General features: G+C 39.4%; 1 protein-coding gene across 2 annotated transcripts; it reads right to left on the bottom strand.

The window, feature by feature from the left end:
- Nucleotides 1-472: 472 nt before the first annotated feature.
- On the bottom strand, nucleotides 473-17,348 carry LOC137257969 (charged multivesicular body protein 4b-like). 2 transcript variants are annotated; one of them, XM_067795493.1, is made up of 6 exons: nucleotides 17,293-17,348; nucleotides 7,539-7,735; nucleotides 6,319-6,496; nucleotides 5,302-5,413; nucleotides 4,955-5,060; nucleotides 473-2,086 (listed from the first exon to the last, which is right to left on the bottom strand). In XM_067795493.1, exons 1-6 carry the CDS (start codon nucleotides 17,307-17,309, stop codon nucleotides 2,010-2,012), a joined length of 687 nt encoding a protein of 228 aa, XP_067651594.1. In that variant the 5' UTR covers nucleotides 17,310-17,348; the 3' UTR covers nucleotides 473-2,009. The 2 variants fall into 2 exon arrangements, with proteins under 2 accessions (XP_067651594.1, XP_067651595.1); XM_067795494.1 differs by lacking the exon at nucleotides 17,293-17,348 and adding an exon at nucleotides 9,406-9,591.
- Nucleotides 17,349-25,393: the final 8,045 nt, after the last annotated feature.

Here is a 25,393-nt window from a genome sequence, read left to right as displayed (position 1 = left end):
ACAAAATATTAGATAAAATATTATCTCCGTGTCATTAACTCTAATATTCACTCTAATGTTTGTTCAGTTAAGCGGTTTAGCCAGAACAACAGGGTTAGTGTGGATTGATTGTTTATGAGGTTATGGTTAACGCCGCATATATTCTTTATATATGGCGACGGTCTGTAAATGATCGAGTCTGGACCAGAAAACTCAGCGATGAACAACACGCGCCTTGATTTACTTTATTGTGAAATGTGACCACCAGATCCCGTTGGTCGCCTCTTACGACATGCATGAGTCACTGAAAACCAGTTCACAGATCCAGGGATGGAGGGTCTAAGGCTTGGACGGCTTGGCAAGTTCATGTGAAGTCGTTGAACACCACAAGTGTTCATAATACAGTTGTGTATCTCCCCCTTTTGTCCTGAAAGTTTATTAAATGACCTTTGAAACTCCCGTGAAAACGGGTGAAAAATAACATCTTGACAACGACGATGAATGTCTTTATTTCCTCGAGATCGTTGTGAAGAGCCTCAAAACATGGTTATGTAATCACATAATTAAGTAAAAGATTACTTAGCAGATATATACACACATATATGTACACACGTGCGTAAGTACGTAAGTACCTACTTACCTATCTACAAAGCATGCTAGCATGTCATACTCTTTCATCACTTCGATTAAATATGAAATACACTTCAAGTTCAAATTCATCCATTAGAGTTGACAAGAATCTCTCTCTCTCTCTCTCTCTGAAACACTATTGCAATAGTGTTTTTCTCCTAGAAATGTCACATTTCAGTTATTTTCCTAATGAATGTATAGTTTATATGAAAGGAAAACAAGCTGAAGCAGCTTCATTCTCTTTTGATAACTGACAAGAAACTTGAAGTCAAAATCAAGTATATAGTCATGTTTGTTTAAGAGTTAACAATGGCGGCTAGCAGTAAATCAAAGGGACCATCCTGCATTTTACGTTACGTATTTATCAATGAAAGTCAATTGCTAAATTGTCGATAGTCAAACATGCCATCGATGTACTGGTAGTTTTCGTTTCTACCATCGATTAACTGCTGTTGGAGACTCAACAATAATCTGCAATGCGTCTGTAGTTCGACGCACAGTTACAGCCCCACTGCAATTCTTCTCTCAGTCTTGGATATGACAATGCCATCAAGGTCTGTACTGTCACTAACGGGGTCTTAGCACTATATGACAAGACCGGGATGTAACAAGATCAACACACCAAGTTCGTTTCAGTGCGAATTCAGCAATGATCATTGTACTTATCCCATTAAAAGTACGCATATATTTCAAGCCAATAGATTTACTTTAAAAATATGGGACATACAGCACAAAAATCGAAGCAGTACTTTGGGAGCTAGGGTCTTCGGAAGCTTGAAAAATTGTGATTTCTCGATTCCGAGGCAAAATCCCTGTTCGTCCCTGTTTGTAGCGGTAACTCACCCGTCTTCTTGTTTATTTCACAGTATACACACCTCGGCCTCAATCTGCTCCGCACTCAAAAGAGCCAGACAGCTCAATGGCTATCAATAAAACAAGCCCCATCACATCGCGGACTCTTTTTAGTGTATCCACTCCATAGTTGACATATGTCAGTGGGAGATGTACCCCTGCAGCTGTCATATACAGTTAATATCGGATTATCAGCTCCGAGTTCGTGCTTACGTTGTTTTCGCACAGGCTTACAGCACGTGGTAAGGGACCGTTCATAAGGTATGGTTATGGAGAAGGTGGTGGGTGATGATTTTTTTGGAGAAGCATGTACAATTTGAGAAACAATCCCCTCAACTTCCCTTAAGTTTATGTACAAAGTAAGCGACACCCCTCACTGCCAAACCCGCACATCATGTACAAAATCAATGAAACCTCCTCCCCCTTTCCATATTTTTAAAGCATAATTTAAAAAAAATAAATGTGTTGTGAGTTGAGAGTGCAGCGCTATAGTAAACCGTTACTATCTGTAACTGTGATGGTGTGACGTCACTCATTGTTTTGCCACGTCACATCCATTCCGCCAGCTTCCTCATTTCTTTTCCTTCCTCCACTTCTTCATTCGCTGTGGCGGACTTCTTGTCGTCTGGAAGAAATAAGGGTGGACATGCAAGGACACCGTCAGTAGCGAGTATTTTAAATATTAGGCTATCCTACTGACTGGTATTAACACTGTGTGTGCTGGTGCCTGTGTGGCTATGAGCAGGAACAAGGCTCAGTCTTCTCGCAGGGGCTTGTATTGCTGAAACTAATACGTCCTGGGTCCAACAAGCGTACACTGATATTGTGGCAGTGCACAATTTATCTTTGTATTCTTCATATTTGTATATTTATTTGTATGTATGTATTTTGTATATGTTTGCCACTTATATCTTTCTGTGAGTTCACATTCATTTTGAAGAGTTGCAATTTTGAAATGTCACATTAATAAGCCTTCATGTCATGGTTCAAACTGATGTAACGCACCTGGCAAGAATAATTAACACAGGCCATATACCATTGAACATGTCACTCTTAAAACTCAAACTATTGTTTATTGCACTAGTAAATGTCTTAATGACACGTGGTATAGACATCCAGACCACAACTGCAATAAATCCAGTCTAATTAACCCCAAGCTAATTAGCCCCAACTACTGTTGTCACGGCCAGGTGACATCAGCTGTAGGAAGTTGTAAAACAAACCGTAATTAAGTCGGTGTAATAATCCTGTCACGGTCACGTGACTACCCTTCCAAAAATTCATTTCGGCTTGTTCAATCAGTGACCAATAGTAAAAATATCTGATCTTGGTCAACCAATCAAAATGGTAATTAAAACACCGATTGCACCTTTTAGGCCAATCACAAAAGAATTCCAACATTGATCAGTAGTGTTTCGGCTATAAAAAGAGGTCAGTGATTTCTTGTCTACACACTTGACCTCACAATAAATGTTGAAACACCTCCCTGACTGATCATTGACTTACGGAATTCTACATTCTATTTAAGGTAAGCTTTCTTGTACAACTCTGATATTATATTATTTAATGCCATGACTAAAATGTCTTATTTATGAATAGAAAGTGGCAATATCATGTATATAGTGTCTTTGCATGAACATCGTCATGCATAATGTCAAAGTCGTTACTGACTGTGTAATAGTGTCTTTGCATGAATATCATCATGCATAATGTCAAAGTCGTTACTGACTATGTAATATTGTATTTGCATGAACATCGTCATGCATAATATCTCAGTCGTTATTTGAACATGTTAGTGAAGTAGATAATCGAATATACACATTTTGAGGGGGAATTAGCGTCTCAAATGGTCGAGCTTAAATCTGTAACAGTTATAACATTTCCTTTTTCAACATAACATCAAATACTAATCATAATGGGAAAGCATATTCATACAAATCCTTTTAACACATATCTCAATTGTGCCTCAGCTGTCGTTATGTAAAACATATATAAATGATATTTGCTATTGAACCAAATATTCACTTTCGTTCACTATTAGCATAATGATGATGCAAAGTACATCTAATGTGTCCATACATGAGTGCAACACAGGCACAACTAATCCATGACAGCACATCTACTTCACTAACATGTTCAAATAACGACTGAGATATTATGCATGACGATGTTCATGCAAATACAATATTACATAGTCAGTAACGACTTCGACATTATGCATGACGATGTTCATGCAAAGACACTATTACACAGTCAGTAACGACTTTGACATTATGCATGACGATGTTCATACAAAGACACTATTACACAGTCAGTAAAGACTTTGACATTATGCATGACGATGTTCATGCAAAGACACTATATACATGATATTGCCACTTTCTATTCATAAATAAGACATTTTAGTCATGGCATTAAATAATATAATATCAGAGTTGTACAAGAAAGCTTACCTTAAATAGAATGTAGAATTCCGTAAGTCAATGATCAGTCAGGGAGGTGTTTCAACATTTATTGTGAGGTCAAGTGTGTAGACAAGAAATCACTGACCTCTTTTTATAGCCGAAACACTACTGATCAATGTTGGAATTTTGTGATTGGCCTAAAAGGTGCAATCGGTGTTTTAATTACCATTTTGATTGGTTGACCAAGATCAGATATTTTTACTATTGGTCACTGATTGAACAAGCCGAAATGAATTTTTGGAAGGGTAGTCACGTGACCGTGACAGGATTATTACACCGACTTAATTACGGTTTGTTTTACAACTTCCTACAGCTGATGTCACCTGGCCGTGACAACAGTAGTTGGGGCTAATTAGCTTGGGGTTAATTAGACTGGATTTATTGCAGTTGTGGTCTGGATGTCTATACCACGTGTCATTAAGACATTTACTAGTGCAATAAACAATAGCTTGAGTTTTAAGAGTGACATGTTCAATGGTATATGGCCTGTGTTAATTATTCTTGCCAGGTGCGTTACATCAGTTTGAACCATGACATGAAGGCTTATTAATGTGACATTTCAAAATTGCAACTCTTCAAAATGAATGTGAACTCACAGAAAGATATAAGTGGCAAACATATACAAAATACATACATACAAATAAATATACAAATATGAAGAATACAAAGATAAATTGTGCACTGCCACAATATCCATACACATGTAAAGACCTTCTTTATTACGTATTGTCCTAACATTGTCAAAAGCCCCTTGGCGACAGATTCTATAATACATGTATACACATATTCTTTATTAACGTTATTTTTTCAGGCCTCGATATTGCCGATGTGACGTCAGATTCATTCATTCACTATTTACGGGTTCAGGAATATGTGGCTTCGTTTGTCAGCGCGACATGTGCTCATGGCTTTAACCACTTTTGTAGTCATCATTTCTGGCTTTGCTTCCAAATCAAGCAAACACTATTGTTCAAACCGGAATCCAATCCGACTTCCTGGCAAAGAGAACAAAAAAGTGAAGATCTCACCTTTTGTCTTGACCTCCTCGGTGGGAACAGAGGGCAACTGGATGTCGGTCAGTTTGTGTATGAGATCATCATGGTCCATCTCCTCAAGCTCAGCCAGGAGATCATCCTGAAAATAAAAAAACAAAAACAGAGACGCTCTGATTGTGAATGAGTGAGCTTAGGTTTACGCCCCTTTTAGCAATATTCCAGCAATATCACGGAGGGGGGACACCAGAAATGGGCTTCATACATTGTACCCATGTGGGGAGCTGTATCGTGATAGAAGAGTGAGCAGGACTGTTTGCTCCTCATTCGAACCGGCAAGCTGGAAACCTGATGACCACTGCATTAAACACAGCTATACATACGTCATCGAATTCCTCGGCTCCAAGAGGCTGTTCCAGGGTGATGCAAGTCTCTTCTTCATCCTCCATCCTGTCTGACACCTCGTCTCTCAGGCCCGCCACCCTGTCGCCTGTCCTTTATGAATGATATTAATCAGGTATTTGTACTAATCAGAGATCAGTGAGTGAGTGAGTTTAGTTTTGCGTCGCACTCAGCAATATTCCAGCTATGTGGCGGCGGTCTGTAAATAATCGATTCTGGACAATCCAGAGATCAACAGTATGAGCATCGATCTGCGCAACTGGCAACCGATGACCACTCGATCCCGTTAGTCGCCTCTTACGACAAGCCTCTTACGACTTTTATTGCAAGCATGGGTTGCTGGAGGCCTATTCTACCCCGGACTTTCACGGGTAAGAGATCAATGAGTTAGTGAATTTGGCTTAACGCCTGTTTTGCAATATTCCAGCAACATGTGGAATACCAGAAATTAGTTTCTCGCATTGTACCGAACATTATGTTCGGACATATTATGACTGTAAGCAAACAGATACATTAACCTTAACAGCTGAAACCTTATATGATACTCGTACAAATCCTTCCAGCACCAACCTGTACCTCTACACTTTCAATCCATGCTATAAGTTATAACTTTCCACGCTAGTTTTAATTCCAATGGTAATATTCTAGCGCTTTTACTGTCCTTCATCGACTGGCATTTCATAATGTACATATATTTCTTTTTTTATGTCAAGAATGTTTCCATCACGATATTGCTGCAATATTGTCGATGTGACGTTAAATATCAACTCACTCACTCACTCTTCCCTTTCCAGCACCCGTTTCTTTAAGGGATCAAGGCTATGAAACGGCCATTGCGCTGCATTGTGGAAGTAAATGTACAGTTGATTTCTTTTGCTGTTCAGGGTATCGCTTGCTTTTGACTTCCCTGATCTATTTTTGTGTTTGTTTCGTTTCCAGATCTGAAAAATACGGTTGTCTCTCTCCAATTTATAAAACTAATCCAATGTTTCACGCACATGTAACCGAAGGTACGTTGTATAGCTTCTGAAGCTACCGTCAGGCACTTCACGGCTTCGGCATTCATGGAAGATGATGTTAACGTCTCCAACTGCATCTCCAGTAACGCCGTCATTCCGTCCACTTCAGTCAGCAGCTTCTCATATCGCTTACGACGTCGCAGGGCCTGCAATGCGGCTGTAACGACACATCCATGTGAGACCTGTAACACCACTTTTACTAGATCTGTAACACCATCCGCGTGACACCTGTAACGCCACCTTTACTAGGTGTGTAAGAACATGACCCATTTCTAATAGATACGTTACACCTTCGACTTGACACATATAACACCATTCATGTTACATCTACTAGATCTTAGCATCGTTACACCTACTAGATCTTAACATCGTACACGTGACACCTGTATCACTTTCACTCGATCTGTCTCAGTATGCAACATTTAAAATAGACCGGTAACAACACCCGCGTGACACTTTCTAGATCTGTGACATCATTCACGTGACAATTGTAACTACCTTCACATCTGTGTCGCACATGTAACACCATCCGTTTGACACATGTAACACCATCTGTGTCGCACATGTAACCACATCGGCGTGACATCTGCATCACCACCTGTGTCGCACATGTAACCACATCGTCGTGATATCTGTAACACCATCTGTGTGACACCTGTAACACCATTTGTGTGTTGCCTGTATCACTATCTGTATCGCACATGTAACACCGTCTGTGTCGCACATGTAACCACATCGGTGTGACATCTGTAACACCATCTGTGTTACACCTGCAACACTATTAACACTATCTGTAACACCATATGTTTGACACATGTTACACCATGTGTATGGCACCTGTAACATCATCTGTGTGACACCTGTAACATCATCGGTATGACATACGTAACACCAGCTGTGGGTCATCTGTAACATCATCGGTGTGGCATATGTAAAATCCTCTGAGAGTCGCCTGTAACAGAACATGTGTGACACCTGTAACATCATCTGTGTGACACCTGCAACACTGTCCGTATGTCACCTGCAACACCGTCTGTGACACATGTAAATTCATCTGTGCGACACGTGTAACACCATCTGTGTGACAGCTGTAACACCATCCTGAACTTCATAGGTGCGGCATGCTACATACCCTTCATTTCGTGTAACTGACAAAATATTGCATGTCAAAACCGAAATTTGATTCATTTTCCACTTACCTTTCTTATCCGTCGCTCTTTTTTCCAATGCAGTTTTCGTTTCAACATCAAATTTCTTTTCAATGTTACTAGTTTTGTTAGACAGAAGTTCTTGCAGATCTCGAAGGCGCTCTATCGCCTCCTCGGTGGAAATCTCGTCCTTGTGATTCCAAAACATCAGTCTCTGTGCCATCTTACCCGAGTGATGTGCCGTATGCCTGAACATGATAAAAAATGTGCGTGCGTTCAAGCGTGCTATGTCAGGAATAAAACATAGCCGCGAAGGATTTGTAGCTAGGAAAGAATCTCTTAAAGAACTTCTTTTGGAAAAGAAACAAACATATAGACCCGTATAGATCCGGATTGGATATCGTCTTCAGCGACAGAGAGTTGATTGTCAAAAATTGACTTTTTGTACACAACGCTTCTGGGATTTGCTTTCCCCCCTCGTCAGGATCATGCATCGATGTTGAACAAAACTTGGGAGGGGGAGGGGAAGGGGAAGGGGAAGGGGTGGCAATTTGGGTTTGGTGCACACCAGTCTCAAGCCTCAAAGGTGAGCAGTGAAAAAGTACAAAAGAAAGCAAACAGACAATATACGAAGGTGCGAACATTAAAATGTAAAGTGCACAATAGGGGAGAGCGGGGTCAGTCAACAAGGGGTCAACAAGGGGGATTACTCTCAAAGTTTTCGCTCAAGCAAGATGTAGGTGAACAGAATTATTCCCCTTTAATTCCAGTGGTATACGTACAGGCCTTTTTCAGCTGCTCTCTCATGTTGAGATATAGATGGCTAAAATCGTTTTACACATAGGTAAGTAATTTTTTCACAAAACGTAATGAAACGTTCTTCATGGAGTAAATGATACTTGGTATGAAATGAACGTTTCATGTGTAAAACTGAGGTAGTATGACATATTTTGAAGCAGAAATATTTGAGAAGCCCCGAGTTGTTAATATGTGCTATGGCATGAAACGCGGATACTACCATCGGGGACTATTGTAGCACTGTGTTACAATGATTGTATCCATTTCCACATCAAATGATCAAGATAACATCTTTCCACATTTCATTTTTATGTTTATTTCGAAAATAAACATATTGCTACATTTGTACCTTCTTCGTTACAATTGCCACATCCACCTGTTACAACGGACCGGTGCTAGGGGTCACTTATAACACTTGCAGTCATTGGGAGGAATATCATGCGGGTACTCGCGAGAGAAAAACAAAAACATAAGCAACAACCAGTCCAGGGAAATTGCTCTGATCAGTGCCCCTTGTTTCAGTAAAAAGTGTTACAACTGACTCCGGTCTCCCCTACACTGTGACAACGGGCTGTACCTCACAACCAGCTCAACCTGATAGGAAAATCACCCGTGCAAGTGTAGAATTATGTTGACGTATTTCGACTTGGACAAACTACTGAAAACCGTTCGAGGTCACCTGACTGTCGATCGTTATGGAACTCCGTAACTAAAAAACAATGACGATGTTTATCGTTTACAAAACGGTTATTTTACTAAACACCATTTTCACAACTTAAGTGTTCAGCTATCTTAATTCGTTAATTATGTGTTATGTCATGTGTTGTGTTTCCATTTCAAGTAGGGACCATGGAGTAACCTACAGGTTCAAGCGTTCCCATGTCACGCCGGAAACACGGGTTCGATGCAATATGTGAAGCCAATTTCCGGTGTCCCCGACCATGACACTGCCGAATATTGCTAAAAGCGTCGTAAAACCAAACTCACACGTTAATCAGGCCATTCCTTAATCAGAGGACGAGTCTCCATCTTGCATTCATTAGCATTTACAATCAGGTCGATAACTGATATTGAAACACTATATACGTATATACAAACAGTGAGTGCGACGTCTGCTTACCTTGCTTGTGAGAAACATACACTGAATCTGAGCGATACGTCAACACTGACGGTTCATTATAAACATACAGATCTACAGTAAGTCCACTTTGGCAAAATGCTTATATGAACCTTCTTTCATCAACATAGACCACAAGGGGTGGATACGTAAGCAATCCACACTCACGTGGCTGTGAATGACGTTACTATTTATAGAACCGGGCTATTCCCTGCAGTTGTCATGGCGGTGACACAATACATGTCTACACATTGCGGACAGAGACGAGTAGGTACAAACGAACAATACACGCACTTTTGCGGCCTGCTCGGTCAGTTGAAACTATCGCTATAGTGACTAGCAGTGGAGATTGAGAGATAAGATTGATCAGCTTTGTTAGAATACTGATCCGTTTTGTTGAATAGCTGCGTTGAAAATCGTCAAGCGTTTCACACCTTGTACATTGCATGGCCTTTTACGGGCCTCCATAGTTTAGTGTTGGCGTCGCTAACTGTTAGTCTATACACAAGCCAAGGCCAGAATTTCACCTGAGTTATTTTTTCAGACAAAAGCAAAATCAATTAATTATAGCATGTTGTGGCCTTGTGAAAACATTCAATGTGAGAGAAATATGTGTGTATGTTGATTATTTTAAGTCATTACAAGACAGTACCTGCGGAATTTTCAAACGAAAGGATGGACTCTCACAAGTTTAAAGCCCATCAACATATTCTGTTTCTCTTTATTTTATCTACATAATAAACACTTACACATTGCACTTTTAATAGGGCTGGAGGTCATGATCCTGGGGCCCCTTTCACAAAGCTCTCGTAAGCCTAAGATCTCGTAACTTTTCCCGTAGCATTCGTACCTCCTGTACCATAACATAGGAAGTAGGAATGCTACGAGACGAGACCTTAGGCTTACGAGAGTTTTGTGAAAGGGGCCCCTGGTCTGCTTCACTGAGGTCGTTGAACGCCACTGTGTTGGCTTACAGCGTTATTATCTAAAGTTATTATTCTGTTATTTATGTTAATACTTGCATGATAAACAAAATGGTAATACATATCGGTTGGTTGCAATAATTAACTGGGTGTACATGCATTTAACAAGTTGGCTGAAAAATGTTAATCTCATATTTTTTAAAGAATATGTAAACAATATTATTTTGCAAAATAATGTTAATTTGTTCCCAGTTTATCGCAGTGAAACAGAGGAATATTTTACGAGCAATTAAAGATTACCCTATTTACATAATGAGAATGTGTCAATTTTGCACTTGTAGGAGGTAACAGTATTTTAACCTTGGATGGAAATCGGCGCCCAGCAGTTGATTGTAGATTGTTGAACCCCTCCATATTTTTATCCCCTGCAACGCGTTTTGCGGGAGGTATTAAAATGCACCCCGTCCTTTCGTCCGTCCGTGCACATTTGTCGTTTCCGGAGCAGAACTCTAAAACCGTGACACATAGATTGGTCTAGTGGTATACCGGTGCCTTATGGTAGTTTTAGAATTCTGAATAAAATATTTTTGGCGTTTCCATCGCAACAAGTGTGACTTAGACTGAAATTGGAGGTAATGCGGGGGATATTGATGACTGTATCTTCTTGATTTAAACATATTGTATTCATGAAAAAAGGATTGGTTACGAGATATACAACTTTGACACCCTCTCCGTAGTATTTACATGATATTATTTTGCATTCATTATGCATGATGGACAGTCAAGAACAGAAAGATTGGAATCAGGGCAACAATTGCAATAGTGAAGAAAATCTTTTTGATTGACAAACATATGTTTGAAAAATTTAAAATATGTTAAAATAACTTAGATCTGAAGTGCCATGTAATAGTAACGTATACTTTATAATTTTTCACTTTGGTAACACTGCGTAAAATAGTCATCATGGCAGGTCTGTGTACAGAATATAATGGACACTTAAATATGCACATGTAGTCATAAAAATATTCGCATACATTTCCACAAGAACAGCTTTGGTTATCTTTTATACCAACAGGGAATAGATTATGATTCAGTTGGCTGCACGTATCACGTAGTTTTGTAAGTGTACGTAATATTAGCGTTTCTCGGTCCAAAATCAAAGTATTGAGGAGTGGTTATATGCTTTCTAACAATATCAGATTTAAAAGAATTCAGTGACACACCTTTTCTCACTTCAACTGGAAGTTCATGGCACATTCTAATTGTGGATGGAACATACGAATCAAGCGAACATTTTAATCGTGAGAAAGGGAATGAAACATCATCAGAGAGTTACGAAGATCATAGTTACCTTTGGATGCTACGAGCACCCATGTACTTGTGTGATGAATCGATCTTGAGGCTTACTGGATGAGGGTATCTCAGATATGTCACGTTAATAATCAATACTTTGTCTCAGCATAAATTTGCAGTATATCAACCAAGGTATGACCATGGTGGAAATCGATTTCCAAACTCAGCTTTCACGGAAGGTCCCGTATCTGATTAGCTGGTTTCTGATTTTTCGTACCGCGATAGTGAGCAATGATGCTAGTTATATTGTTACCAGATTTGTTTTACAAGGCCGCTTAGAGATAGATGGCTTATCCTTTATTGTAGTGTTACACAACAAGCAAACGTAACACACGTTCAGATATTCTTGAATGTTTTAGAATGTAAAATATTCGTAAAAGCTACAATGAGCTTCCCAAGCACCTGCAGCCGTGCCAGCCTGCTTGAAGATTGTAAACCCGAAGGTGGAGACTTAACTGGAGGAACGTGTGATTTTGAGGTCAAAGGGAGGCAACTCAATCTGCTTTCATGTTTTCATCTTTACGTTTCGTATTTTACTTTACTTTTACGGAATATATGATGACAGAATACGGTTTCATGGCATGTTAGGGTATGTCATCACTGCACCGGAGTGTGCGCGGCTATCGCCCTAATTTATAGCTTGGCTCCCACATTATATTGTAGCTTTGCTCCATTTCATTTTACATGGCATCGGGCGGCATTGACGGTCAAAGGGAAGTAACTGTAACTCATGTTTACCATTGTAACATGATTACCTACCTTTTGAGAAGTAAGGCCATAACTCTTGATTTGTCGCACGCGCTTAGTTCCCTTTGATTCGTGGTATGCAGTGTGTGAAGTTTAACATCCAACACTGTGTGGAGTCAGGGCAAGGCAGTTAACTATTGTCATTTTTCGTACAGGATTACCTCCCGTTGACCATAAAGCAAATCCGCTCACGCCTACAATAGCTATAAATAAAATGCGGAAAATTCTACAAGTAAAGACAGATAAAATAAAATTAATATTTTCAGTTACTTGAAAACTGCATATAACTAGCTGGCAGTGCTTCTTTTGTTTACCCAGCAGAGAAAATGAGAAAATTGCCTCTGACTAATTGTCGAGGTAGCTATAGATTGGAAATAAATTAGGGAGCGTACACATACACACGCACGCACACTCACTCACTCTCTTCTCTCTCTCTCCATTAACAGAATAGTCATTTTGGCAGTTTGACGAAATCATTTCAAGGGACGTAACTCTTTCGGGTTTACGTTTCAGGAAGGCCGTTTGTGAAGCACATCTACAAATCTCTCGCAAGTGCTTTGAACCTTTCTTTTAGATCAGTTTTCAGTATCATCACATGAATCTCCGATGTCTTGAAGCTCCGTTGAATATTATCCGAACAATGTTAAAGGTGACGACTTAGATATTTTTCATATGTAGAAAATATACACGTTATAGCATTGTCAGCGTTACCTATGAACTTATGATTGAGTGGGCAATGTGTTGCACGAAAGTGGTTGATTATACTCTAAAGGCTGCAGTAAGTGCTATCCCAGTACCGTTAGGTGTTTGGACTGTTTAATTGTGACTGTAAGAAAGTGAAGGCAATTTTAAAATAACATCACGACGTGTCTGCTTCAAGTGGGAGGAAAGGACGAGACTCGTAAGATCCGGGTTAGAACTGATCTTCAGCAGCTCATGCTTGTCGTAAGAGGCGAGTAACAGGATCGAGTGGTCGGGCTCACTGACTTTGTTGATACATGTCATCGCATCCCAACCGAGTAGATCTATGCTAATGACTTTGATCACTGGATTGTTTGGTCCAAACTCGATTCTAAAGAATGCAGCCATAAAGCGGTGAAGCAATGCATATCTTTGGTGTTTTTTTGTGTGTTTTGCTGAAACCTCTGAGTGAGTGAGTTTATTATTAAACCGCTTTTAGCAATATTCCAGTAATATCACAACAGGGGACATCAGAAATGGGTTTCATACATTGGGTATTCGAACCCGGGTATAGGCTTGATTAGCGAAGGCTTTAAACACAAGGCTACCCCACCACCCTCTGACACCTACGAAATGTACAGCACACAACCTGTCGAACACTCGATCGTAGTTCTGGAGAAGACCTGAGGGACCCGAGACTATCAACTAGTCTCTGAAATGACCACATTTTACAGAAAATAAATTCACAGTAAAAAAACCAAAAAACAAACAAAAAAAAACAACATAAAAACGTGCAGACCGGGGTTAGAACTGATCTTCAGTAACCCACGCTTGTTAGAGGCGACTGATGGAATCGGGTTGCCACTCGAGTCTGACTTGGTAGACACATGCCATCGGTTCATAAATGCGTAGATCAACGATCACTGGATCGTCTATTATTTACTGACCGCAACCAGCTGGAATAATGCCGAGTGCGGCGTACAACTATACTCACTCACAGTAAAACAAATAAAATACAATGAGACTTTCTTCATTTTCACATATCTATACTTGCCTATATACTTTCTATATATCTGTACTTGGGGTTTCCTGGATATACAGTATTTGCTTTCGGGTCAGTATAACAGACTAGAAGGACCCATCTTCTCGCTCGCGGCGAATTGCGACGCCTGAAAGACTGTTTCACATATATCCCCTTGACGCCGTTCGGAAGACATGTGCGTGAACCGGTAAATGTACATGATGCAATATTAATTTGATAATTTGACATGTGCTGGTATGAATCCACGTTTCCAAATCTACTGCTACGTATGACAGTGAGGCATGACACAATAGCACATTTTTCGGAACGCTTTCCTTGCTGTCCTCTATGATCTGGTTCGAATCCCTGTCTGGTCCAATGACATTCTTATGTTTATCAGCCCCATGTATCCGCTCTCGTGGTCTTCACAAAGGTTGATAACGCCTAAGGTTTCCGTCACTGCAGCATTTGAACCCTAACCCACTCATTTACACATTGACAATCATTGTTCCTTCCCCATCTAAGCTGACCCGCCGTGATATAACGAGAACACCCAATCTGTTACAAGCGGCGATGAAGCCCATTCGCTCAGTCATGCATCGTTTCTAGCTTGATTAGATCCCGGAATCCATTGCTTGGCACTAAAATTTTAAAAAAACGAAGAAGAAAAAAAGAAAAAAACCCGTGAAGATCCAGGTTAGAATTGATCTAGACTAACCCACGCTTATCCAAAGAGGCGCCGAACACGATCGGGTAGTCAGGTTCTTTGACTTGGTAGGCACATTCATCGTATGCCAGTTGTGCAGATCGATGCTCATGCTTATGATCACTGGATTGTCTGGTTCGGACTGGATTTGCGGCGTAAAACAAAGTTACTCACTAAAGGGTTGGATGATTTTATTTGTGTCCTGGCTGATTGGGCTGATAGTAACACAGGTTCAGCCACCTGATTTCCAGGGAAGAGCAGGCAACCTACTGTCAGTCCACGTGATTATACGGTGGAACTGACAGGCATCCATTACCACATCCCCAGGTCCAGAGAGTCCGAGTAGCTCCAATAATCTCAGCCTCGTCGTGACACCTGTTCACAACTGATGAACAGAAACCATGGAAAAGAAAATCCAGTGATCAACAGCAGGATCATCGATCTGCGCAACTGAGAACCGATGACCTGTGTCAGCCAAGTCAACGAGTCTGACCACCCGGTCCTGTTAGTCGCCTCTTACGACAAGCATAGGTTACTGAAGGTCAATATTCTAACCTGAACCATCACGTGTAGTACAGGATGGGAAAACATTGCCCTGTCTGAAGAATTATGCACCGCCAGTAAGATCTGCATGCTCAAACGAAATGACAGCAGAGATAGGTGAGACCCAGGCTCGCCAGGGCTCGCTAAATAAAATGTTTATTCCTGATGCAGGATATTAACCATCTCTAAACACACGGGCCTGACATCCTATATTTATCAGGTCGTAATTGGACAGTTTAAAAGTGTATTCCAACTTAACAAGTCGGAAAGAGCGAAATATTTCCAAATGACCCAATGAAAATTCGCTAGTCAGTCGGGCCAGTGACTATGTAGATTTATTGGTCCGATTGGAATTTTACTAGCACTGGCTAGCGAGCCAGTTGCTGTTTCTACATCGAGTTAAGATCATATGTGTGATATAAACTGAAGTATACAGATAAGGGAACACACACTGATTGCAGTGTTTTTGTATTTAATCCGAGATTTTCACCCACAGATCAATACAAAGCTTGCAAGGAAACCTGTACAAGGATAAAGAACCACCTTTACTATCCTTTGTTCCTTTACTTGTTTCAGTATAGACTGAGGATACAGACACAACTAGGACACAACTAAGGCATCTTGACATAGCCCAGCTTCTCACTTGCGTCCTGCCTGAACACTTTGTGAACACAAAAATGAAAATAACTTTCAGACTTGTTAAGAACAAAAACGATCAGCCAGCATAACTCTCGTGGATAGGAAGACAGGAAGCCTAATGTTTTGTATACAGATTACGAAACCTGAATGGATCTATCTGTTAACAGTTAAACAGTTATTGTGGGGTTAAACATGTCTGTGTTGTCACAACCAGGAGTATTCATTGGCGGTGTGGTAGGCCCCTCTGTGCACAGATAGTTTAAGAAGTAAAGAACATGTATGGCTTGGCGTGTGGTCCGTGCATGCAGCAACCGCGGCAACTACAACAACAATGGGCTGTTCTTTCTTAATGGGTGTCTTAGTGGACATGATGAGCATGGTGTCTAAATGGGTGTCCCCATCGAAATGGTGTCTTAATGGGTGTCTTAATGGACATGCAAGCATGGTGTCTTTGTGGACATAGCGAGCATGGTGTCTTAATGAGTGTCTTTGGGGACATGCTGTTATCTCAGTAGATCATCCAAAAGGGATATGAGATTTGTTTGATTTTCAGGAAATGCTGACTTTCCAAACTTGTATAGACATGCATGCGACGTATAGATGTATTTGCTTCAAGGTCCGTTAGACATACTTAAGGTGTCATTAGTCAGACCAGTATAATCGGCAAGACGCACACTGTATAGGCTTCTGATCATTTATGTCAAGTGGGCTATACTTTTTACGGCACTGAGTCGCCACCTCAACGTCTAACAGTTTTGAAACCAATTTATTGTGCCTCAGACTGCGTGTTTCTTGGATCACGTTTTCACTTTTCTGTGTCCCTACCACCCGTGAAGATCCGGATTACAACTGGTCCATGTATTTTTTCCCATGACGATCTGGGTGAAACCTGGTCTTTAGCAACCCATGTTTGTCGTAAGATGCGAGTGATGGGATCGAGTGGTAATTCAGACTCGCTGATTGGCTCGATCCATTGCATCGTATTCCAATTGCATAGATCGATGCTCATGATGTTGATCACTGGTTTGTCTGGGCCAGATCAGATTATTTACAGACATATATATATTGCTGATTTCAGCGTTAAGAATCAAAGCAAACAAAACACGTGTCCCTACCAAATCGAATGTTAAAGAGGTGGCATAATTGATTACAACAAAACACAAACCGGCTAAAACAGTTTGACAAGGAAATCAAAGACAGATAATGCAGTTAAATATGTCAGATCAATAGTACTTAGGGACCAGTTTGAAAAAGTCTAATATAAGATGAAGACTCACTCACTCCCTGCCGCCATCCTCGTAAAAAGCAATACTGGAAATGATGACTTCTTCGAAGTGCTAAAGAAAATGATCCAAAATTCATTAATATGAAGAACGGCAAACATAGTTCAAGTTTGGATAACGATCTGGAGGAAAAAATAAGACCAGTTTGATAAGCTTTTCCTCCTGACTGAGTATTTGATAAAACCTTAAAAACATTTCGTCGGGTGGAAACTTCATTTGGATACACCACTCCAAAAACTTGAATTCGGTTTTAATCTAATGTTAAACTTTTGAACTGGCTCCTGCAGGTGCCGCTCACAGTGGACATGCGCAGTGGAGTTATATCTTGGCAGCGAAAAAAATGGTAACAAAAGAAGGAAGTATATTTAAGGTAAATATCACTACTATTTTCTAAGTTGATATGTACAGGAGGGGACCAATCCCTTCGCCGGTCAATAAGCTAGACAGTCTCTTTGCCAAACCTTGGTAACCATCATTTGTCACGAGTCACTCAAAACAGAGACCATATAATAGACAATATAATCTATTATATGGTCTCTGCTCAAAACAACAATGTGTAGTCTTCAAAAACTTGAAAATGTACATATCATCTGTAATGCCGTATGCTCACTTTATTATTACACTAGCAGGCAACATGTCAGTTTTCACCTTTGTTTTTACCTTTTCCCTGAGAAAACAAAAATTACCAAAGTTGCAACGAGTCGTCTCAACCACGCCGCGACATCGCCATATTCTCGCCAGCTTCCCTCAACATTCACAATGTGAGTTTTGTTCTGTTAAAACTCCATTTTTTAAAACAAAATCCAATTATGAAATTTCTTCAGTATGTCAAGGTGTGAGACAAATGTTATATTACCAGATTTATGTAACATTTGGTGAATAACATAAAAGAGATGACAATAACTGGACTTGTTAACAGTTGCCAAAGCACAACATACATTACGGTGCTTCCTGTTGTCATCTAGATAAATTTTGTTTCATTAGGTTAAGAAACAATGAAGCAAATCGTTAAAAAAATGCTGAAAAATGGCTTTACGTGTTTGGTAGCCAGTATGTCATGTGGTATGAGGGTACTAACCCTCCACTGGTACAGTGAATGTCAAGAGGTATTTCCTTGATGCCAATACCAGTTTAAGTCTTTGTTGCTTGCGTCACAGGATGGTTTGGTCCTGACTGGGCTAATCACTGTGACATTCAACAACCAACTAACTTTGTTGCTTTAACAGTTTGACAAATCATTGTAATATTTAGTTTGAATCTTTTGTGCCTGCTGGCTATCCATTCTGTTTTTATTTCCAAGTCTTATCTACTTACGTATGTAGAATGCAGTGGCCTATGGAGTTTTCTCCCTTGGTCATGCCACGATATGCTGTTTTAGGTTTACATGGCAGATTCATCCTGAGTATTATTCTTGGTTGTAACTATCTGCATCACAAGAGTGAGTGAGTTTTATGCTTCACTGCAGTCTGTAACGGGTCAGGACCAGACAATCCAGTGATGAACAGATGTGCACGATCTATGCAGCTGTGATGGAATGACATGTGACAACCCGATCAGCGAGCCTGACCACCTGACCTCGTTAGTCGCCTATTATGATTAATAATAGTAACCCAGATCTTTATGGATCGTATCGCAAGAGAGTTTGGCATAACATATGTCATATTTTGGATTATACATTCTGATTAACATACAAATTCTAATACATTTTTTTGTTGACTCTCATCTGAGATTTGAACCCATACCTTCAGTCAGGCACCTGAATTTGTACTTAACTATGAACGTATAATCCCAAATATTGCATGTGTTACATTTGGCCACTTTCTAAATCGCATTGTGTAATAAAAAAGTATGATGACATGATTAATCCTGACATAGTTATTGTCAATTAATCCATATATATTCACTGTGTCCTTAGATATTTGATAGACATTTAGTCTGGAAATAGTTTTTGTTTGCCAAGTATATATATATGAAATTTTCATTCACTAGCACATTGTTTAATTTTTCGTCAGTGCCATAATTTCAAGGAGAAAAAGTGTTGAGTTGTATTTAAGTGTTTATCTAAGTTTGAACATTACTGACACTCACCTGGATATATGTGCTCATACTTTTTACATCCTGGTTTTTTGTTCAGTTGTTTCTTGTTAATAGTATGTAAATAATAATGACAAATGTATAGACTAAGTAAAGAATTGATCCTTTTCTTTCTTCACAATCCACTCATGAGCTGCCAATAATATCTTAAACCGTTTGTTATTGATTCCTCCAGTGGCAGCCTTAAGGCCTGCTGTGAACAGCTTTGAAGTAATGTTGCACTCATGGACTGAGTTAGGACGAACAGGTTTGGATCTTAGTTGTTGAAATATATAAAAATTGTAGCTGTGATTCCTGTCAGATATATGATAATTAAGACCATTCCACAAATCAACATTATCAGTAGAATGATAATAACTCCTATGCATTTACATTGACTTATAACAGGTGTAGCTTTATAAACTGTAGAAAAAATCATGTAAACAAATTAACATTTTTTCTGAAATATGTATTTTCATGAAACACAAGCTGTTCATATTATATGGTGTTTGTTAAATGAGGACAGACTTGTCTGTCAAGTAAGATTACTATTTTGAGTGTTTTTCATTAGGAAACCCATAGATGACAATAAATAGTGTCTAGGAGAGGTTTCTTATTGTCTTGATAAAAATTAGAATATATACAGGTTTGATAGATGCACCTTCTCAACATGGCATGTAGCAGGATGTGAGGTAATTCCACAGATGTCATCTTGTTCATGGGAATGACATACTGGGTCACATGAACCAAGATTCAGATCTCAGATCAGATGGTCCGTTGTTCAGATCGCATCACAGGTATCAGATTTCTTGTGGCTGTTTCACTGCTGCCCAATACAAGGTTGAGAATGTTCATGTCGAGTGTGAGTGAAATAAATCCCCTAATTCATATTATGCTCTGCAGCAATGGACATGCCTTCTGATCATGGAGAAATATGAAGCTGTGCTGTGGTGTAATCTTTACCTTGATGCCTGTAATAAGCTAAAGTGTTCATTAACTCCCAGTTGGGAACCTGAGTGAATATGTGGTGGCAGACAACTCGATGTTTAAATTCCAATTTTAGAATTTTAGACTATCCATGTTATACCTGTCTGATACATAATTGTTCAAGAAGTTTTCAAACAAGATGAACATAGAGGTTGCATAACATTCTTCTAAAGCATGATTTAACCCAGCATATGAAACAGAAAAATACCACGACTTAACACATTTATTTTTGAGTAATTAGAACAATGTAGGATGTCAATTGAGATTTATCTTCAAACTATCTTGGCCGTTTTGGAACAATTTTGGCCATGGTGAATTTGTAAATGAAAGTGATTAAGTTAACACTATGTAGGTTGTGATGATTGAAACAAACTGAAGAGAATAAAATACATATTCTGTTAGAGTCCTGTGGATGTTTCTTGTAGGATCTGTACTTACTGATATAACTCGTCAAAAATGTATACTTTGGAGTTAATTGTGTTAGATGTTCAGGACTCCCATGTCATGTGATGTTCTGGATTACTGTGTGCCATGTGATGTTGCAGATTCCAGAGTCAAGTGATGTTCTGGATTCCTGTCTGATGTGATGTTCTGGATTCCTGTGTAATGTGATGTTCTATGTTCCTGAGTCACATGATGTTCTTGATTTCTGTGTAATGGTGATGTTCAGGATTCCTGTTTAATATGATGTTCTGGATTCCTGTGTAATGTTATGTTCTGGATTCCTGTCTAATGTTATGTTCATGAGTCACATGATGTTCTGTATTCCTGTGTCATGAGATGGTCTGGAACCATGTGGTATATGATGGTCTGGATTCCAGTGTAATATAATGTTCTAGATTCCTGTTAAATGTGGTGTTGTGCGTAGGGGAGAAGCAAGGTTTAGTTCCTGACTAGGATGGTCGAGTTGCTGTTGATGAACTGGCTTTATCACCAAGTCGCTCATCACCCTGTGGAACGTGGATATTATTGTAGTCTGTACTTTGTGAGAATATAAAACCACAAAGCTCTCTTTGGAATGGCAGAAATGTCAAAAGTTATTGTGAGCTCTTATTCTAAGAGGAGAAGATAGGTCTGTCATTTCTAAGATAAGAAGACAGAGTATGTGGAATATTACATTGTTTGCCTTCAGGTATGTACTAGCCCAAACATCCATACCTCAGTGGCATATATGTTTGCAAATGTGAGGCTGTTGTTCAGGTGTCCTGGCACTGCAAGTGTTACCCAAGTTCATAAGAAGTCAATACTGTTCAGGTGTCCTGACACTGTAAGTGTTACCCAAGTTCATAAGAAGTCAGTACTGTTCAGGTGTCCTGACACTGCAAGTGTTACCCAAGTTCATAAGAAGTCAGCACTGTTCAGGTGTCCTGGCACTGCAAGTGTTACCCAAGTTCATAAGAAGTCAGCACTGTTCAGGTGTCCTGGCACTGCAGGTGTTACCCAAGTTCATAAGAAGTCAGTACTATTGTTCAGGTGTCCTGACACTGTAAGTGTTACCCAAGTTCATAAGAAGTCAGTACTATTGTTCAGGTGTCCTTGCACTGTGATTTAAGTTTTCTTAGTGGCAATGTGATAATGTATGACTGATTGGGTTGAAATGGTACACTCTTACCACAGTTTGGTACTTATTGCAGTACATTAAGGCCTTCCTTTCGTTCCGTTTTGGTTCGGTGTATTTGATCTGATCGTGAAGCTGAAAATTCATAACAAGAACCAAGCTTTACAGTCTTTCATAACAGAAAAAAACCCCATTATCCTTGTTATTTTGAATGCACAAAACTGTTATTTTATGACTAGATTGGAATGATGGTACGAAAACCGAAAGCAACAAATCATTTTATTGCTTTATGGTATACCAAACCAAAGGCAAAATACAGTGGGTCTACCAAATGCCGTGGTATATCCAGTGGGTCTACCAATGCCGTGGTATAAACAGTGGGTCTACCAATACTGCGCTATATGCCTAGTGACTGAGGAAGCCCTCTTGTTGGCAGTGTGATACTGCTCATTGCATGATGTTCTTTATTTAGGTTCTTTGACAGGTTTGGGAGCATTAGCTTTGATAGCAATATGGACTTGTGTGTCACTAGGAATCATTCCCAGAATGCTTTGCACTACTGAGATGACTCTTGGCTCTTACTAACCAGACAGCGATGCTCTTACTTCAAACAGAGGACTATTGAGAGAATGAGTGTCTTTTCACTAACCCCTCTTATTTACATCTGGTGCCAATTTCAATAAACATTTGAAAAGAAAAAAAAACACGTATATTCTATATATTAATTTTCTTTGTTGAGTTCTTACATTGCAATGAGTCCGATAAAGTCGAAAGAAATATTTCAGATGATTATTATGAAACACGTAATGCATGGAAAACATTGATGCATCATGCAAGGGAAATAGCCAGGATGTAAATATGATATACAATATGCAGCTGATAGACAGGGGACCTGAATATTCAGGCTAGGTATGTGTAGGAAAACAAGTGAGGGTGTGGCATTTGGCAACAGAGGGAGACACAGGAAAAACGCATTACACACTTAACACTGAGTTGAGCATAGACGGGCTGGTTATGCCATCAACAGATGCAGCAACTGCTGACATTACGTGAATGCTAACCATCCACCCACACTGCTTGTTCCAGCATGGCCTGTGCTACAGAGGCAAGTAGCTGTCCCTATGAGTTTATGTTGGCTTCATCAGCCTGTAGCTGCAGCCATTGACCTGAGTCTTACTCATAGATACTGTTAAAAGCTGGGAAATGTTATATGAGAGAGAATTTGTTTATAACACTGGTTCATGGCATACACAGTTTGATACACAATTAAGGACAAATGTTAAACAATTATTTTGGTTGTAAAACCTGAATCTAAATGTTTTTCCTGTATTTACAAGTCTTTTTTTTACGTGATTTTTTGGCTTGTTATTGCATCTCACTTGCTCGCTCACTCACTCACTCACTCACTCTTGGGTTAGAAGTGTTCAAGAGAACATTTTAGTGATGTTTGCATGATTTATGTTTTGTTTTGTTTGTTGTTTAATGCCACATTCAGTTTCAGTGTTCCAGCTATGGTTTGGCAGTCTGTAAATAATCGAGTCTGGACCAGACAATCCAGTGAACAATATCTTTAGCATCAATCAATTTGGGCATGTTGGCCAAGTCAGTGAGCCTGACATGGGAACAGATATTGACATTGTCATATCTGATATTGACATTGTTACACTAGATAATCACATTGTTAAATCAGATATTGACACAGTTACACCAGATATTGACATTGTTACACCAGATAATCACATTGTTAAATCAGATATTGACACAGTTACACCAGATATTGACATTGTTACACTAGATAATCACATTGTTAAATCAGATATTGACACAGTTACACCAGATATTGACATTGTTACACCAGATATTGAAATGGTTGCACTAACTTACTTGTTACCTAATATTTAATTTAACAAAGAATTTGCTTTGATGAAACACTGAATGAATGTATGAATGATAATATGTTATGTCGTTATATGTACTGATATATTTACATCAAGTAGGTCCAGTTACATAGTTTCATTAGTATATGAAGAAGATCTGCGGTTCAGTATTAATGTTAAGTGTTGAAGTATTACTAAACCAAATAAGAATAAGTTGTTCAGCCATTAGTATTTGTAGAGAAGATAAAACATGCAGTGAAAAACCTGCCAGCTGTAACTGGATGATACTTATAAAGTTCATGTTTTTAAAAGTTTAACCATCCAGTAGTTAGAATTGACAATTTTTTTCCACATTTAATGGGTTTCTAAAACTTGAAAACTTCTGCAGAATGTGACCACAGTATTTTCAGGATGTGATGACTGGTGCCAAATTGGGATTGGTTTGTTTACCTTCTGTACTTGAAAACCTAACTTGCTAAGCAAGTCTTAGGTTTTTGTTTAAAATCAAGCTGTGCAGACATGTATATCATGCAGTGCCATTTAGTGTCTAACTATTTGAAAAGACCTATAAAATGTCTACAGAAATAGGGAGGTGAAATCATTAGAGTTGAAATATAGTTTGATAACTTAAGAGTGACCACTGGTGATTGCTTAGCACCAGCAGACATGGTGCCATTGCAGAAAGTGAATTTAACGCTTAGGTGGCTGTAACTCTCATGGTCTTGGACAACCGTAGTGCTAGGGTTGTTTTGTACAATAGAACCCAGATGATTGGCACTCTCAGCCTGGGAGCTATGTACAAAACAGCCGTAGCACAAAGTCAGTTAATGTGCAAGTTGTTTGCATGAAAATTCACTGTGGCCAATGGCATTGTGGCAGCCTTGTGGTTACAACATTGAAACACTGAAGACCCATTTACTGATATATTGGATGTTGTAGTGCTGAAAGTGCATACTAAATGTCATGGAGTCTTAGTTTGATTTTTCCCTATTGCTTCATAACAGTGAAGACCCAGGTTTGATTCCCCACTTTTGTACTATGTACGTGAAGCACAATTATGGCATTCCCTACTGTGAGATTGCTAGAATATTGCTGAAAGTGAGTAAGTGAGTATAATTTAGTTTTACTCCACATTCATCAATATTCCAGCTATATGGCAGCGGACTGTAAATAATCAAGTCTGGACCAGACAGTCCAGTGATCAACAGCCTGAGCATCAGTTGGGAACTGATGATGTGTCAACTAAGTCAGCGAGCCTGACCACCTGATTCAGTTACTTGCCTCTTTCGACAAGCATAGTCGCCTTTTGTGGCAAGCATGGATTGTTGAAGATCTGTTCTACCCGCAATCTTCATGGGTCTGTTGTTAAAGCTGTAGAGAAATAAACTCACTCCCTGATCACTGTGCACAGGTGGATACTTATGCAAGGGCAGTGTAGTGGCCTTGGGTTTGCAGTCTTCGCTCATCTCATCAAAGACCTGGGTTTTATTCCCACATTGGTAGAATTTGTTCAGCATATGTCTTGTACTGTTGCTGGAATATTGCTTAATATGACATATAACATCACTCACTCAAATTTGTGCTTGAAATATCCAGTAAT

The sequence above is a fragment of the Haliotis asinina genome, chromosome 12 (assembly GCF_037392515.1).
Source record: "Haliotis asinina isolate JCU_RB_2024 chromosome 12, JCU_Hal_asi_v2, whole genome shotgun sequence".
In the NCBI taxonomy this organism is placed as follows: Eukaryota; Metazoa; Mollusca; class Gastropoda; order Lepetellida; family Haliotidae; genus Haliotis; species Haliotis asinina.
Note: the sequence above shows the minus strand (reverse complement) of the source record. Positions and strands in the feature narration are given on the sequence as shown.

Bases quoted from the DNA above. Each gene is read 5' to 3' on its own strand.
- LOC137257969 (XM_067795493.1), bottom strand. The intron at 5,414-6,318 runs GTGCGTGAAACA...TCATTCATAAAG, and splicing joins CAACGTACCTTCGGTTACAT to GACAGGCGACAGGGTGGCGG. The intron at 5,061-5,301 runs GTATGTATAGCT...TTTTATTTTCAG, and splicing joins GAGCCGAGGAATTCGATGAC to GATGATCTCCTGGCTGAGCT.